This window comes from Colletes latitarsis, chromosome 6, assembly GCF_051014445.1.
Source record: "Colletes latitarsis isolate SP2378_abdomen chromosome 6, iyColLati1, whole genome shotgun sequence".
In the NCBI taxonomy this organism is placed as follows: domain Eukaryota; kingdom Metazoa; phylum Arthropoda; class Insecta; order Hymenoptera; family Colletidae; genus Colletes; species Colletes latitarsis.
Genome location: NC_135139.1, coordinates 26,259,474 through 26,274,683, shown reverse-complemented (window position 1 = coordinate 26,274,683; position 15,210 = coordinate 26,259,474). Strand labels below are relative to the sequence as shown.

The 15,210-nt window shown below is 41.6% G+C and overlaps 1 protein-coding gene across 2 annotated transcripts; it reads left to right on the top strand.

The window, feature by feature from the left end:
- Positions 1-4,214: 4,214 nt before the first annotated feature.
- Positions 4,215-15,082, top strand: LOC143342967 (lysine-specific demethylase 4C). Of its 2 annotated transcripts, none has more exons than XM_076767338.1 (11): positions 4,215-4,344; positions 5,097-5,895; positions 5,987-6,192; positions 6,275-6,630; positions 6,746-9,189; positions 9,286-9,468; positions 9,543-9,842; positions 9,930-10,121; positions 10,209-10,322; positions 11,871-11,963; positions 12,863-15,082. In XM_076767338.1, exons 2-11 carry the CDS (start codon positions 5,119-5,121, stop codon positions 12,896-12,898), a joined length of 4,701 nt encoding a protein of 1,566 aa, XP_076623453.1. In that variant the 5' UTR covers positions 4,215-4,344; positions 5,097-5,118; the 3' UTR covers positions 12,899-15,082. The 2 variants fall into 2 exon arrangements, with proteins under 2 accessions (XP_076623453.1, XP_076623452.1); XM_076767337.1 differs by lacking the exon at positions 12,863-15,082 and adding an exon at positions 12,154-12,442 and having other exon boundaries at positions 4,220-4,342.
- Positions 15,083-15,210: the final 128 nt, after the last annotated feature.

The following is a 15,210-nucleotide window of genomic DNA, read 5'->3' as shown; positions in this document are numbered from 1 at the left end:
ATTTTATAATAAACTCTTAAACTATACAATAAACATAATGCAAAAGATATTTTTCTTGTTTTTTATTAACGACAGCTAAGCCTCTCTCAGGCTTATGTGTCCCTTTGGTTGATACATTGACTATACATTTTTTTGTTTTAGTAATTGCACTTATGAATGTATGTACATATCTTGAGTATTAGCCTACTTAGCCTAGTCAATCTTAGGTTATTTGTACTTATTTTACTACTTATGTCTAGATTATAATGATAGTCTATGGTGCAGTAGAAACGCGTTAATGGTAAAGAACGCCTTAATGTTGGGCTGTTGCAGATATCTTTGAATACGGCGAGGTGGTTTCCAGGCGTTGTGTTCCAGATCTCTTAACATGCTTTTCTCTGCTATTTCATCAGGAGCCAGTGACTGACCCCTTTAAAAGACCTCGGAGGGACGACAAAGACAAAATTACATTTGCCCTCTTTCTCGATTCACCGAAGCTGCCCAAAGTAAGTTCGGACCGTCTCGTGGGAGTCGAGAGAGAAAGGCTCACATTTGTCTTCTTGCTCTTGAACAACTAATATCCGACCTCTCGTCAACAGGTCTCCACTGGCCTTTGCTGACCGCTGCTGACCACTCCTGGAATTTCTGACGACGTATAACGATTACAACTGGCTACTGTTTGTCTCTCCCAGCCTCTGCTGACCGCTGCTGACCACTCCTGTTACTTCTGACAACGTACAACGATTATGACTGGCTACTGTTAGCACCTCCCAGCCTCTGCTGGCTTCTGCTGACCACCGCTTATATTTCTGACAACGTGTAACGATTACTACTGACTTCTGCCTGCCTCCGCTGTACTCTGATGACCGCTACTGACCACTCCTGCTACTTCTGGCAACGTATAACGATTACAACTTGCTACTGCCTGCCCCTGCTGGACTCTGCTTGCCACTGCTTGCCTCTGCTGACCACAGCTGACCACCCCTGATGCTTCCGACAACGTATAACGATTACTACTTGTTACTGCTTGCCCCTGCTGGACTCTACTTGTCTTTCCATGCCTCTGCTGGCCTCCGGTGGCCTCCGCTGGCCTCTGCTGACCGTTGCTGACCACCGCTTATATTTCTGACAACGTATAACGATTACTACTGACTACTGCCTTCCTCTGCTGACCTCTGTCAACATCTCCCGACCTAAGCTGGCCTCTGCGAACATCTCCCGATGTCAGCTGACCATCGCTGACCACTGCTGACCGATGCTGACAACTTGTGACATGATATAATATGATATAATATGTTTATATGTATTAAAGTTTTGTATAACGTGAATCTATGACAATAAATGATATAATTTCAAAGTATTCTATGTGTTCTCATCATTTTTTACCGTCCTTTTCCTCTCCAAATCATTCTCTTACCTATAAGATGCGTACCACCTTCTTCGCAAGTTCATCAGCATTTTAGAAAAATTCCGGGCACTTTGGAAATCTGGATGGCCTTGACCCAATTTCGAAAGTGGGTCAAGGCCATTTGAATCTTAGAAAATTTCCGGCCGCTTCGGAAATCTGGATGGCCTTGACCCAATTTCGAAAGTGGGTCAAGGCCATCGACATTTCAGAAAAATTCTGGGCGCTTTGGAAATCCGGATGGCCTTGACCCAATTTCGAAAGTAGGTCAAGGCCATTCGAAATTTTAGAAATCTTCGGGCCGACTTGGAAATCCGGATGGCCTTGACCCAATTTCGAAAGTGGGTCAAGGCCATTCGAATTTTAGAAAATTTCCGGCCGCTTCCAGAATCTGAATGGCCTTGACCCAGTTTCGAAAGTGGGTCAAGGCCATCGAATCTTAGAAAAATTCCGGGCGCTTTGGGAATCAGAATTTGGCCTTGACCCAGTTTCGAAAGTGGGTCAAGGTCATCGGCATTTCAGAAAACGCTCCGGGCACTTTGGAATTCCAGTTTTAAGTAGAGAAACGGTTTCTTATAACTAAGGGAATAATGGGGAGAGGAAAAGAAAGGTAAAAGTGACGAGAAAACATAGAATTCTTTGAAATTATATCATTTATTGTCATAGATTTACATTATACAAAGTTTTAATACATGTACATCATGTTAGAAGTTGTTAACAAAGGTCAGCGTGGTCAGCAGGGGCCAGCAGAGGTCAGCAGAGGGATGCAGAGGCATGCAGAGACTAGAAGGGGCAAGCAGAGATCAGCAGGGGCGAACAGTAGCATGCAATAATTGTTATACGATGTCAGAAGCATCAGAGGTGGTCAGCAGAGGTCAGCAGAGGCCAGTAGAGGCTGAGAGGGGCTAACAGTAGCTAGTCGTAATCGTTATACGTTGTCAGAAGTAACAGGAATGGTCAGCAGCGGTCAGCAGGGGCCAGCAGAGGCAGGCAGAAGTCAGTAGTAATCGTTATACGTTGTCAGAAGTAACAGGAGTGGTCAGCAGCGGTCAGCAGGGGCCAGCAGAGGCAGGCAGAAGTCAGTAGTAATCGTTATACGCCGTCAGAAATTCCAGGAGTGGTCAGCAGCGGTCAGCAAAGGCCAGTGGAGACCTGTTGACGAGAGGTCGGATATTAGTTGTTCAAGAGCAAGAAGACAAATGTGAGCCTTTCTCTCTCGACTCCCACGAGACGGTCCGAACTTACTTTGGGCAGCTTCGGTGAATCGAGAAAGAGGGCAAATGTAATTTTGTCTTTGTCGTCCCTCCGAGGTCTTTTAAAGGGGTCAGTCACTGGCTCCTGATGAAATAGCAGAGAAAAGCATGTTAAGAGATCTGGAACACAACGCCTGGAAACCACCTCGCCGTATTCAAAGATATCTGCAACAGCCCAACATTAAGGCGTTCTTTATCATTGACGCGTTTGTACTCTGGTGTAAAAAGGCCCAAGTTTGTCGTGGAATAATTCGTTATCTTCGATGCTAGATGGCGCTTATTTACCGACCTCGGGCCCCCTGGTGCTAAAACGTCCAAGTTTGTCGTCGAATAGTTCGTATCGTCCACGCTAGATGGATTTCTCGAGAAGCTTGGGCGTTTTAGCACCAGGGGGCCGGAGGTCGGTAAATAAGCGCCATCTAGCTTTGAAGGTAACGAACTATTCCATGACAAACTTGGGCGACTCTCTCGACTCCCACGAGGCGGTCCGAAATTATTTCACATGTCGGTTTGCCTTTGGGGACTCTCCGAAACTCGTACGAGCTCACGTACGCGTGATCTGGTATGTGTGAATAGGGCACCGGGTACTGAATCTGGCATCTCTGCTCCCACGAAGAGAATCGAGAAAGAGAGCATGTGTCAGTTTGCCTTTGTCGACTTTCCGAAACTCCACGAGCTCGTGTACGCGTGATCTGGCATGGCGAGAGAGCACCTTCGGTCCACTTCTGGCACCTCTGACTAGCGGTTCTTCTTTTACAGCATAAATAATGTCCGCGAGTAAATAATAGCAAAACTTTTATAGTATAGATTTGTGGCGTAGTGAATAATAGTGAATCAACATACAAAAAATGCGACAAATGATTGAAACACCAATGAAAGACCTATTAACAAATTGTTAATAAATGTAAAAATAAGCCAAGTACCATAATGAAAGAAAAAAGACCTATCATAACTCCCACATGCTTGATATGTCATCTAGCGTCGAAGACAACGAACTGTTTCTCGACACACTTGGGTGTCCTGCCGTTGATAGCTGTACGAACTTTTGTACAGCAGTGCATCGTTATTTATTATAAAAATATGCTTTGAACTAAGTTTATTAAACAGACCGATGTATATGTATAATATAATAAACATCTGTTCACATATCATCTAGACACATACTTCAGTTTCACAGTAATTTATCGATGCAATGAGAAAATTATTACGAAATATGTATTCGACGACTTTGAGAATGAATACTGATATTCTATATCTTTTATTTAACTAACGTCCACGGGTGCATTAAAATACATTGATATATATTTAGTCGGTACATGAGAATCTTAATTTAGTAAATTAGTCGAGTATTGTTGTCCCTCTCTAGACAAAATTCTGTCTATGTCCTTGCCTAATGTGTTTCCGTAGATTGAAACGTCTACGATGAATACCACAGTTTGACGAAAGTGGATGTATTCGATGATTTCTGCGAGAATGTCGACGAGGAATCATGTACGTGACTAAATACAGAAATTTAAACTTGCCGCTTTGAACGCGTGCACTATTGCTCTGGCGTCTGAGGCTAATGTTGGGTTGAACGCCATCTTTATTGGTATTGGAGACGCGCGGGGTACAGCGGTGAATGTGTCAAATCGCAGGATCCACGACAATATCTGGATGAACATGGTGTTTATACAGGAAAGGTGATTTTTCGCGTCTGATATCGGTGTAAGTAATGCATCGTATTAGACGAGGAGAATGTGGAGAACTGTGCATTGCCGGACGCGAGAATTCATATCGGTCAATATTAATGCCAACGACAAGATTTCGCGACCAGCCATCATTTCAACTATGAAAAACTGCCTTGAAGAGGCAAACATGTGATAAAAGTCACGGATAGCGACGATTCCCCTGTTTTCCCGCGACGCGTTTAGTTTCTCGGCCACTATCAATGAGTTGTAGATAAGTTTATTTTAAGAGGTACTTCTTGACAATAGGTATCATCCATTTTGTTTATGCACCTCCGGCACGTTTCATTCTAAAAACATCCGCGCCTCGCTAGCATTCTCTCGTTTTTTTGAATGTTACTCGTAAAAACATCAAATTCACATTAAATACAATTAACCCGCCTCGGTCGCGTTTACTGGCCTCTGCTTCGATTTCCGTGTGTTTTTTAATTATTTCCACTGACGGGACAGGTGTCGTGCGCGTTGCAGATGTACAGGATGTTTTGGTTTCGTGTTTATCGTTATGTGTCACAGTTCTCGTTCGCGATCTTATTTATGTCATGAATTATCTGTGTCCATGGTTATTATCTTTAACGCATTCGCGTGTCAATGACTTTAAATGGTACATTATAATCTTTTTACGGATGGTTGCGTATATTGTAAATTATATCGGTACTCGTTTGTTACAATTACAAATCGCAACCGAAACTCTCGCGCCGACCGTCCATTCTAATTTCTATCTTGGATTTTCAGGTATAGAAATTAAAATAAAAAAATGGTCAGCAATATTTCACGGGGTACGCCCCGTATCCAAGTCTTCAGACCTACGTACGAAGAGTTCAAGGATTTTACAAAGTATGTTGAATATATGGAAAGCAAAGGTGCGCATAAAGCAGGCTTAGCAAAAGTAATCCCACCGCCTGAATGGATTCCAAGGAAAGGAGGCTATAACTTGGACGACTTAAATCTGACTATTCCTGCGCCGATTTGTCAAGTAGTCACTGGCAAACAGGGTCTTTATCAGCAAATTAATATACAAAAGAAGTCCATGACTGTTAAGGAGTACAGTAAGTTAGCTAATTCTGAGCGCTATAATACTCCCCGTCACTTTGATTACGAAGATTTGGAAAGGAAGTATTGGAAGAATATAACATACGTAGCGCCTATATATGGAGCAGATGTTTCCGGTTCGTTGACTGATCCGGACGTGAAAGAATGGAATATTAATCATCTAGGAACAATTCTCGATTATGTAAACAAAGACTATGGTATATCTATCGATGGCGTCAACACGGCGTACTTGTATTTCGGAATGTGGAAAACTACGTTTGCGTGGCACACGGAGGACATGGATCTGTATTCCATAAATTATTTACATTTCGGAGCCCCAAAGACGTGGTACGCCATACCGCCAGAACACGGACGACGATTGGAAAGACTCGCCAGTGGCTTCTTTCCGTCGAGCTACCAGAGTTGTCAGGCTTTTTTGCGTCACAAAATGTCTCTCATTTCGCCTCAGATATTGAGGCAATATTCCATTCCATGCAATAAAGTAAGTTTCAATACGCTCCCTCGATATAAAGGAAATACTCAAAACAGGTTTTTGTAAAGTTGCAGATATAAGAATTGCATTTATCTTTTAGATAACGCAAGAAGCTGGTGAAATAATGATCACCTTTCCTTACGGTTATCATGCCGGCTTCAATCATGGATTCAATTGCGCTGAATCTACGAATTTCGCTGCACCGCGATGGGTGGAGTACGGTAAAAGGGCTACGCAATGTACCTGCAGTAAAGATATGGTTAAAATCTCTATGGACACCTTCGTGAAACGTTTCCAGCCGGAGAGGTAGCGAGACTTTCTTTTAGATATTTATTAAAACGTGATGTGGTAGAAGAATCACGCGTTAATTAAAATTAATATATTACAGATATGAATTGTGGTTACGCGGGGAAGACATTGGTCCACATCCTGAAGATCCTAGGCAAACTGCTGCGCCCATGCCATCTCAGATGGATCTTTTGTGTAGTAATAGCAGTAATGGTCAACTGCCACAAAGCTACTTAAGTGCTGCTCCGAAAAATAAACGGCACACGATACATAAAAAGAAAAACATTATGGCTACAAATCCGGATGTTGATATGGAAGAGTTGGTGAACCGTCCCGATATACCACCCGACGTGAAGAAAGTTTTGCAAGATCTTGAACTGGAAGAAGTCGAGGAACAACCAGACGAACAGCAGTTGGAAGTTTTAGAAGACATATGGCTGAAAGCAGGAGAAATGGGTGAGAAATCAATTCTATAACCACTTTGATAATTTTGATCTCTTAACGTAATCTAATATTACAACTTGCTTCTAGATCTTAAATGTTAATAATCGAACAATTATTTTTATCGTAGACGTAAACGAGGCTTCTGTGTACGATGACGGTTACAATCGTAAGAAGAGCCGAAAGCGAAAGAAAAAGAACAACGACAAATCCAAGTCTAAAAAGGAATCTAACAAAAGTATTACCGAGCAAGTGACAGTAAAGACTGAAATTAAAGTGGAAGCGGACGATAGCTTGAACTTCATGTCCTCTTCGTTCTCCGAGCAAAATGACGATCAAGGAGGTTCGAATATCACGGCGCCTAACGACAGTGTCAACGAAGGTATAAAAGTGGAAGACGGTTCCGATTTCTCAGAAGCCACCGAGAAACCAGTGAAAAAGAAGAAGAAACACTCCAAGTCTGGGGAAGCAAAGAAGGGAAGACCGAGGGGTACGAGCAAAAAGAAGAGTAAACATTTAAATATATCCATCTTCGACACTGGCGAGCCGTTGGACGTGTCCGACGCGAACGTGCAACGGCAGCTTATGGCCATGCCGAGCATAAGTCACAAACCTTTCACCATCAAGAACGTTTCTAACAGTCTCGGGAAAGGAAGTCACATACCGGGGAAACTAATCTTCGCTAATAACGAAATCAGCGTGACACCGGTCACCGACAAAGCTGTCATGAGCGTCGCAAATACCAACCACGACGCGAACTCCATGTACAGTAGTCCGAAAGGAGCGGAGAAATTCGTCGAAAACGCGGTGGTCGAACGAGCCAAGTTCCACATGAAGAGCGCCAAGAAAACGTGCGCCGCCAGGATCAAGTCGACGTTCGCCAAGCAAGCGGCGTTAAAAAATATCGCGTTGGATCAATCGAAGCCCATTAAGTTCGACAAAGCCGTGGAGTCCGGGTACATCAGCAGCGACCCGCTCGCGATACCGGAGATGAGACCGTCGAGTTACACCAGCTGCAAAAGCGTGGGAACGATGTTGACCGAGAGATCTATGCCCAACTATACGAAGAAAGACATAATAAAAGCGCCCCGACTGAGCGTATTGAAGTCAGCGTACAACGTAACCTCCACCGAGGTCTCGCCTAAAGTCGAATCCGACAAGTCGGTGGGAGAGGAGAAGGACCCTTCGTCTACTAACATAGTAGTTTTACCAAAGACTTGGCCTATCGCCAAACCTCAGGAGCCCAAACTCCCCAATCCGGGTATCATGTTCCTGAACACGAACTTGAGCTTCTCCGGTCCACCGATTCTGCAGAAAGAGGTCCCGACGCAGGAGTCTGGAAACGATTCCAAGTCTATGGAACCGTCGAAACCTATCGCTTGCAACGCTATTCAAATACCGCGTTTGGAAGGCTTCTTCGCGAAGAGCGCGGTGCTGAGCCAACCGCTGACGCAATCCGTCACTTGTCACAGCATAAGCGGGACCGGCACGGACGTCAGGACGCTCGGGAAGCGATCCACCACCGACGCGTCGAAAATGATGGCGACGAAGTTCTGGCAACTACCTAGCTGCAACAGCAGTTTATTTTTCTCGAAGGACAACTCCATGGACGACGTGCAGACCATGAGCCTGGACGCCTCACAGAAGTCCTCGTTGGGACTACCAAAAACCAACACGTTCTTCTTAACCCCGTCACCTAGTTGCACGAACGTATCCATAAATCCTCAGTCTTCGATGATGATAGACTTCAACAGAAAATGTTTACAGAAATCCACGACCACGAGCGCGCCGGGTTCCTCGTTCGTGACGATTTTGCAAAAGTCGCAGGATCACTTCTTTACTAAGAGAAACGCAACCCAGAAAGACGAGTCGTGCAACAGGAAGCCGTTCAAGAGTGTCGCTTCGATCGCGAGTAACGTGAAGACCGTGTCGACACAGGCGGACAGTCCGTTGGACGTCGATGGCTCGTCCGGTACTAGTTTGAACGTGTCTGGTTTGGACGTCGGTGCGCACTACGGTTTGGCTCGGTCCTCGCCAAACTTTCACGATTTAGATTCGACCGTCACGATCACGCCCTTGTCGCAGGAGCAACTTCCACACAGGATCGATTCCACGGAGAAGCTGCAAGGTCAAAGCGCGCGGAAGACCTCGGAGAACATATACGCGCACATGCCGTCGTTGAAGCCGATAAAATTGACGATGTCGAGGCGAAAGTCGAAAGAGAAACTGAAGAAAGCCACCACCAGGAAAAAAGACGCGTTGGACACCAAGGTTACGATCACGGCGATCAACGTGGACGATTCGAACGTAGTTACGAACAATACCACCGTGGATAAATTACCGCCGGTTTCCCATCGCGTGTCGATGATACCGGGCCACATATCCGACATGCTCTACCCCATCGTGCCGAATAACGATTTACTCAAAGCGTTCAACGATTATTGGAGCGCTCAAATTTCCCATTGCGCGATCTGCGCGCCGTTCACTTCCAGTTGCAACGGATATGGCAGACTGATGCCACCTGACTGGAAATATTGTAAACCCACCGTTTTACCGGAGAGCTCACCGATATGGGTGAGTCTATCCGTTTTATCTTGCGCGACGTAGATTGTTTATCGCGCTTCTCACAACGTGGAATGATGTTTAACCGATTGTATACCATGTTATCAGGTCTCTGCAAGCGTTTTCGTAGCGAATTCGAAAGAGCAGATTGTCGAACCGGAAAACGACAAGCTGCTGCGTTGCAGGGAATGTCACGTTACTGTACATGCCTCGTGCTACGGGATTACCGTATTGCCTACGGACCTACGAAATTGGGCCTGCGATAAATGTAGAGCCGGTAAAACACAAGTGGTAGGTGTCTGTATATTTATTAAATTATTAAAGATATCGTCTCTGTTCTTAAATGTGATTAATTCTGTTTGCAGATGTGTTGTCTATGTCCGATGCGCGGCGGTGCCCTAAAGCGTACCAGCGACAGTAATTGGGCGCATATATTATGCGCCCTTTTATTGCCAGGCGTTACTTTCAAAGACGCGATCAACAAGGATCCAATTAACGTGTTAACTATGAGACCTGATATCGTTAGTCAACTGTGTTGTTATTGCGGGCAAAAGGACGGAGCGTGTCTCAATTGTAGCCAGTGCAGCAATCTGTTCCATCCGTCGTGCGGTCTTATTTCCGGTGCAACGTTCACAATACCTGTGTACAATTCACCGGAACTTCAGGTATCTAACAGACGATAACCGTACACGAGCAATAGTTAACGGGATCACGAGACGAATTAACAATAAAATAACGAGAATTGCGTTTAGGTAACGTGTGACGGGCATGACGACGGTAAAGAAAAAATTCCAACGATTCGGCAGGGAGAGGTCGTATGGGCAAAGCATCGCAATACAAGATATTATAAGGCCAAAGTAGACTCTATACACGACACCCTCTTTTACATGGTCACGTTTAGCGATGATAGTTTCAGCGAAGATCTGTATCCATCAGACATTACGGTAGAAATCTGTTTCTACTTTTTCGACTACGTTCTCACCGCGTTACGAATTGCATCACAAATTTTGTTACTATCTATTTGATTCTAGAACTATGATCCGGGAAATCCGCCGCAACAAGGTGCAGCAGTCATCGTAAAGTGGACCGACGAGAATTTATACGATGGTATCTTCGAGGGTACAAATCATAGAATCATGTACACCGTGAGTAGCACGTCCATTTATTTTTCTTTTCTAACCTTTAACATTTTAATGGCCGCATGTTTCGCGCGAAGACCGTTGCCAGTTTGCCGACGATTCTTGCGTGAAATCGCATGCACGTGATAGCGGCCGTCAAAGTGTTGAAAGAACTGAATTCTATTCGGGTAGCTTAAAGTCTCTTGATTTCGATCCTGTAAAATATGTCCGTAACAAAAAATATATTCATCGACCCTCTTATTTCGTTAACTACCCGAGATAGAATGTTTTAAGAGAAACAAATGTGATATTCCGTTTAGACCAAATAAGTGGAACAGAAAACGCAAATTTTGTGTAATCTTAAATTGCAACCAAAGCTTCTCAAAGACCGTAGGAAGCCGGGGCAACTTACCTTCTAGAGCGGGGAAGGGCAACCGATGACTAAGGGGAATGGGAGCCCCTCAATTTCGATTGCGACCCAAAGCATCGGGGGTCAAGTGACGTCACAGTAAAAGATGTGACAGGTGGGGAGCAACAGCAAGAATACAAATGTGTCAGCACTTATGGCGTACACTTACACGCTTACACAATCCTCGTATGTGTGACGTCTCGACCCTCGGTGCAGAGATGGGCAATAAATAAAAGATATTAAAATTTGAATTATAGAAGGAAAAGTTTTACAATGAATGATTATCTTACGTTTGTCTTATTAATTAATCGTTGTTCGAACAAAATTTTGCCCATCTCTGCTACACACATTGTTCACTCAGTGTACAAGGTACTAAATCTAAGCAAAGTCACCTAAATATATCCTACAACTGTGATGCTGCAACAAATGTTTTGTATGACTGGCGAGAGCTTCCTAACTGTTTTTGACTCGAAATTTTGAAATCCAATACTTTCCAAGTATTCAAGTATTAGCCCTATCTATAGTTCTATTATTAACCAAACATGCAAATGTCAATTTCATTGATGCACACAGCTCGTCGGTATAAGTTGATCGAACGATATTGCGACACTACTATGTTACACTCCTGCGGTTGCTTCCTACCACAATTCACACTCACTGTGGCGTCCACATATAAAGGCGTGCAATAATAATATTAAACCTATAAACATTGACGATATGCAGGGTGTTTAATAAGATAAAATAAGATAAAAATCAAGAATACCAATTTGTTGATGGAGGCCTCGTTAAAAAGTTATTAACGTTTAAAGTTCCGCTCGTACTGAATTTTTTTTCTCGAAAGTGGGTAGGATTTCGGAGGTATATGTAATGACCAAAAATGATTGTAATTGACCCCCGCAACCGAAAATAATTTTTCCAGAACGATTTGAAATTTTTGAATTTAATTGTTAACTTTTTAAAGAAGCCTCAGTTAAGAAATTGGTATTCTTGATTTTCGTCTTATTCTGGCCTCTAAAATCTCCCATTAAAATTTTCTCGGGGTTGGTCGAACACCCTGTATAACGATAAAAAAAATTTCGTTGATCCCCAAAGTACCGAAAATACACCCTGAATGTTAAAACACAGTCATCCGTCGATGTTATTTTCAATTCGTGATTACGTTTCAGGTAATTTTCGAAGATGGTTCGCAACTCGTGCTGAAGCGAAACGAGATTTATAGCTTACAGGAAGATATGCCAAAAAGAGTGCGTTCACGTCTGGTGAGTTTAGTGTTAAACTAATTTGACTACGGGAAATAATTGATTGTTCGAAACGAATTCACCTTGCTTTTTCTTCGCTTTTTGTCGTACCTTTTTTTCTTTCTTTTTTTTTTTTTTTTATTCTCCCCTCTTTTTGTCTTCTTTACCAGTGCTTACGTTGATTTTTGTGTTTCAATTGGTTTTATTAAAGTCTGTTGCGACCGAAATGAAGCACCGGTATCATCTGTACGGCACGGAGGATGAATCCGAGGCGCAAAGAAAGGTGAAACAGTCTAAACATTGTGATTAAAAACAAAATTATATAACGGTTCGATGTAAATAATTAATAGAGACAATTTAATATTCAGTCGCTGTAAATAATATATACGAACAAAATGTGTACCTACTGATTTGGTCTTTTCTGAAAGTAAACCGCGTTCGGAATAGACCGAATGGACAGATTCAACTTTTCTCTTCGTCTTTGTTCTCATTTCGCGGATTCCTTTTTTTTTATCATCCCCTATTTCGTTTCTTTGAAATGGTTCCATGCGCCCGACATTTGTTGTTTTTTTTATCGCACTTTCGTTGTTTCTCCCAATATACCATCCCTTTTTTTGCTTACACGCTCACTGTAAAGAGTATTAATACAACATTCGCCCTCGGGTTACGAACTTTATATAAATGTTACGATGTGTCGTGGAAAAAGCAGAAAATAACGAAACAAAGAAAAAAGTATTACAAGATACCGCGACGACGAATCGCGTATGCGACATGCGTTCCCTTTGCGACTACAAATAAGCATATTCGAGTTTTTAATCGTAATTGTCACGTAACTAGGAGATAATACAGACCGAGAGATCTCTTCTGTCTTATAAAATGATACGTAGAAAGTTTTCTTACCCCCTTGTATTTACAAGCAGCTAACATACGACGTAGTGAGTTGTACAAGCCGTTGAAGACACTGTTTCTGCTGGCGATAAGGATCAAAGATACGATACAGTCCGCTACAAATTTCTGTATATATCTACATAAACGTGGATATCAAATGAAATGTGTTTTTAAGTGTAGTCTAAATGGCATTCTTTACTTTGTTTTTATGGATAAGCATCGGACATTGAAAAATATTTGAGGATTCGCGTAACTGTAACGTGTTCCTGGCAAGAGGCATCATTAGATAATGTATTTAAAGGTATTCATTATGATAAACCACATACAGAAGGGTGCAGTAGTGGTTTGCGAAAACGATTTAGGTACATTTCCATTTTTTCTTCTATTCGCTATTTAATATGCAGCGTTATAAAATAATAACAGCGTATAAAAATCGTACGGATACGCTGATATTATGACCATACGACTAAACATTTGGAATTATGCAATTTAGCAAAGAGTATTTCGTTATACGTCACTTTTAACACTTTGACTGCCACGTCGCTCATATATGGGTGACAGGATTCATATAGAACTGGGAAAATTAATTCTCGAGTAATAAATTTCGATTGGATTCGTGGATTTTATTAAGGTTTCAAAAATTGAGTATCGAAAGATTATTTTAGGTTTTGTAGTTTACAGTGGCTCAAGACCAAAATTTTAGTCCTACGGAATATTATATATTTTGATCTGGCAGTGAACGTGTTAATTCATAGATCGTTGTACGATCGCGTTCATTTTAAACGTTTAGGAACAATTTCTAATTTATGTAGTTTCACGACATGCGAGGATAAATAACGCGACTGTTGATCCTTCTGGCGTGGCGTGGCGTATCGCGTAAGTCATTTTTAAGCAGAGCACCCCTGATAAATCGTAGTACATACTCGATTGCGCACGTGTTCGTCACTGATTAGTCCTATGAAAATTTGTAAAAAAAAAAACAAAAAAAAAATATAATAAAATAAAGAAACGCGACTTAACGATGCATACGATACCAATTATACGTAGAGCCGTATGTTCGTTATTCGTAAACACGTTGGAATCATGTTAATACTCTTGTATCGTTTTTAAATAATTTCTCCGACCACCATACACACGTTTGTATGTTTTTTTTTCTTCCGTCACTTCCTCTGTTCTTCTTCTGCGTTTACAATCTGCGAAACAATAATTCGACAAAGCACCAATTATGTATGTACATTTGTAAAGGAAAATTCGTCGCCCGAGATGGGGTTCATATGATCTCTTGAAATTCGTTTCCTAGAAATTTTATTTATCTTAAAAGAATATTTGCACGCGAGCGAGCGATGCGAACGATAGTTTTAACTTAAAAATATGTAATTTATGCAAAATGAAAATTATCACTTTCCCCGACCACTTTATATAACTGTTGATTGAATTAGGTCGTGGTGATTGTATTAGCGTTCTGTCTGTATATGATATAAATAAAAAGAAAAAAAAAGGAAAAAGAAAAATTGAAAAAAAAAACCGAAAAAGTTAACAATGTATCCGAGCGTAGAAACAGATTGATACAATGTACAATAAAAAATAAACAAATAAACTGTGTCTTTATTTCTGCATCGATCACTGGTCAAATTATGAAAATAAAAGTTAAGTTAAAATATACAGGGTGTTCTGCCACCCCTGGGAAAAATTTTAATGGGGGATTCTAGAGGCCAAAATAAGACGAAAATCAAGAATACCAATTTCTTAACTGAGACTTCGTTAAAAAGTTAACAATTAAATTCAAAAATTTCAAATCGTTCTGGAAAAATTATTTTCGGTTGCGGGGGTCAATTACAATCATGTTTGGTCATTACACATACCTCCGAAATCCTATCCACTTTCTAGAAAAAAATTCGAGAAGATGTAAAATTTTTCGACGAAAAAAAAAAATTTCAAATCGTTCTGGAAAAATTATTTTCGGTTGCGGGGGTCAATTACAATCATTTTTGGTCATTACACATACCTCCGAAATCCTATCCACTTTCTAGAAAAAAATTCGAGATGTAAAATTTTTCGACGAAAAAAAAAAATTTCAAATCGTTCTGGAAAAATTATTTTCGGTTGCGGGGGTCAATTACAATAATTTTTGGTGAATAGACATACCCCCGAAATCTTGCGCATTTTTGAGAAAAAAAATTCAGTACGGGCGGAACTTTAAACGTTAATAATTTTTTAACGAAGCGGCCATCAACAAATTGGTATTCTTGATTTTCATCTTATTTTGATTTCTAGAATCTCCCATTAAAATTTTTCCCAGGGTTGGCCGAACAGCCTATATGTATATATACATCGACAGATGTATAAGATGTATAGAGAAGATCAAGGAATTCTGGACAAT

Coding starts and splice junctions, on each gene's coding strand:
- LOC143342967 (XM_076767337.1), top strand. CDS start 5,119: ATGGTCAGCAATATTTCACGGGGTACGCCCCGTATCCAAGTCTTCAGA. Junction 5,896..5,986: donor ATTCCATTCCATGCAATAAA/GTAAGTTTCAAT, acceptor TTTATCTTTTAG/ATAACGCAAGAAGCTGGTGA. Junction 10,323..11,870: donor ATCATAGAATCATGTACACC/GTGAGTAGCACG, acceptor ATTACGTTTCAG/GTAATTTTCGAAGATGGTTC.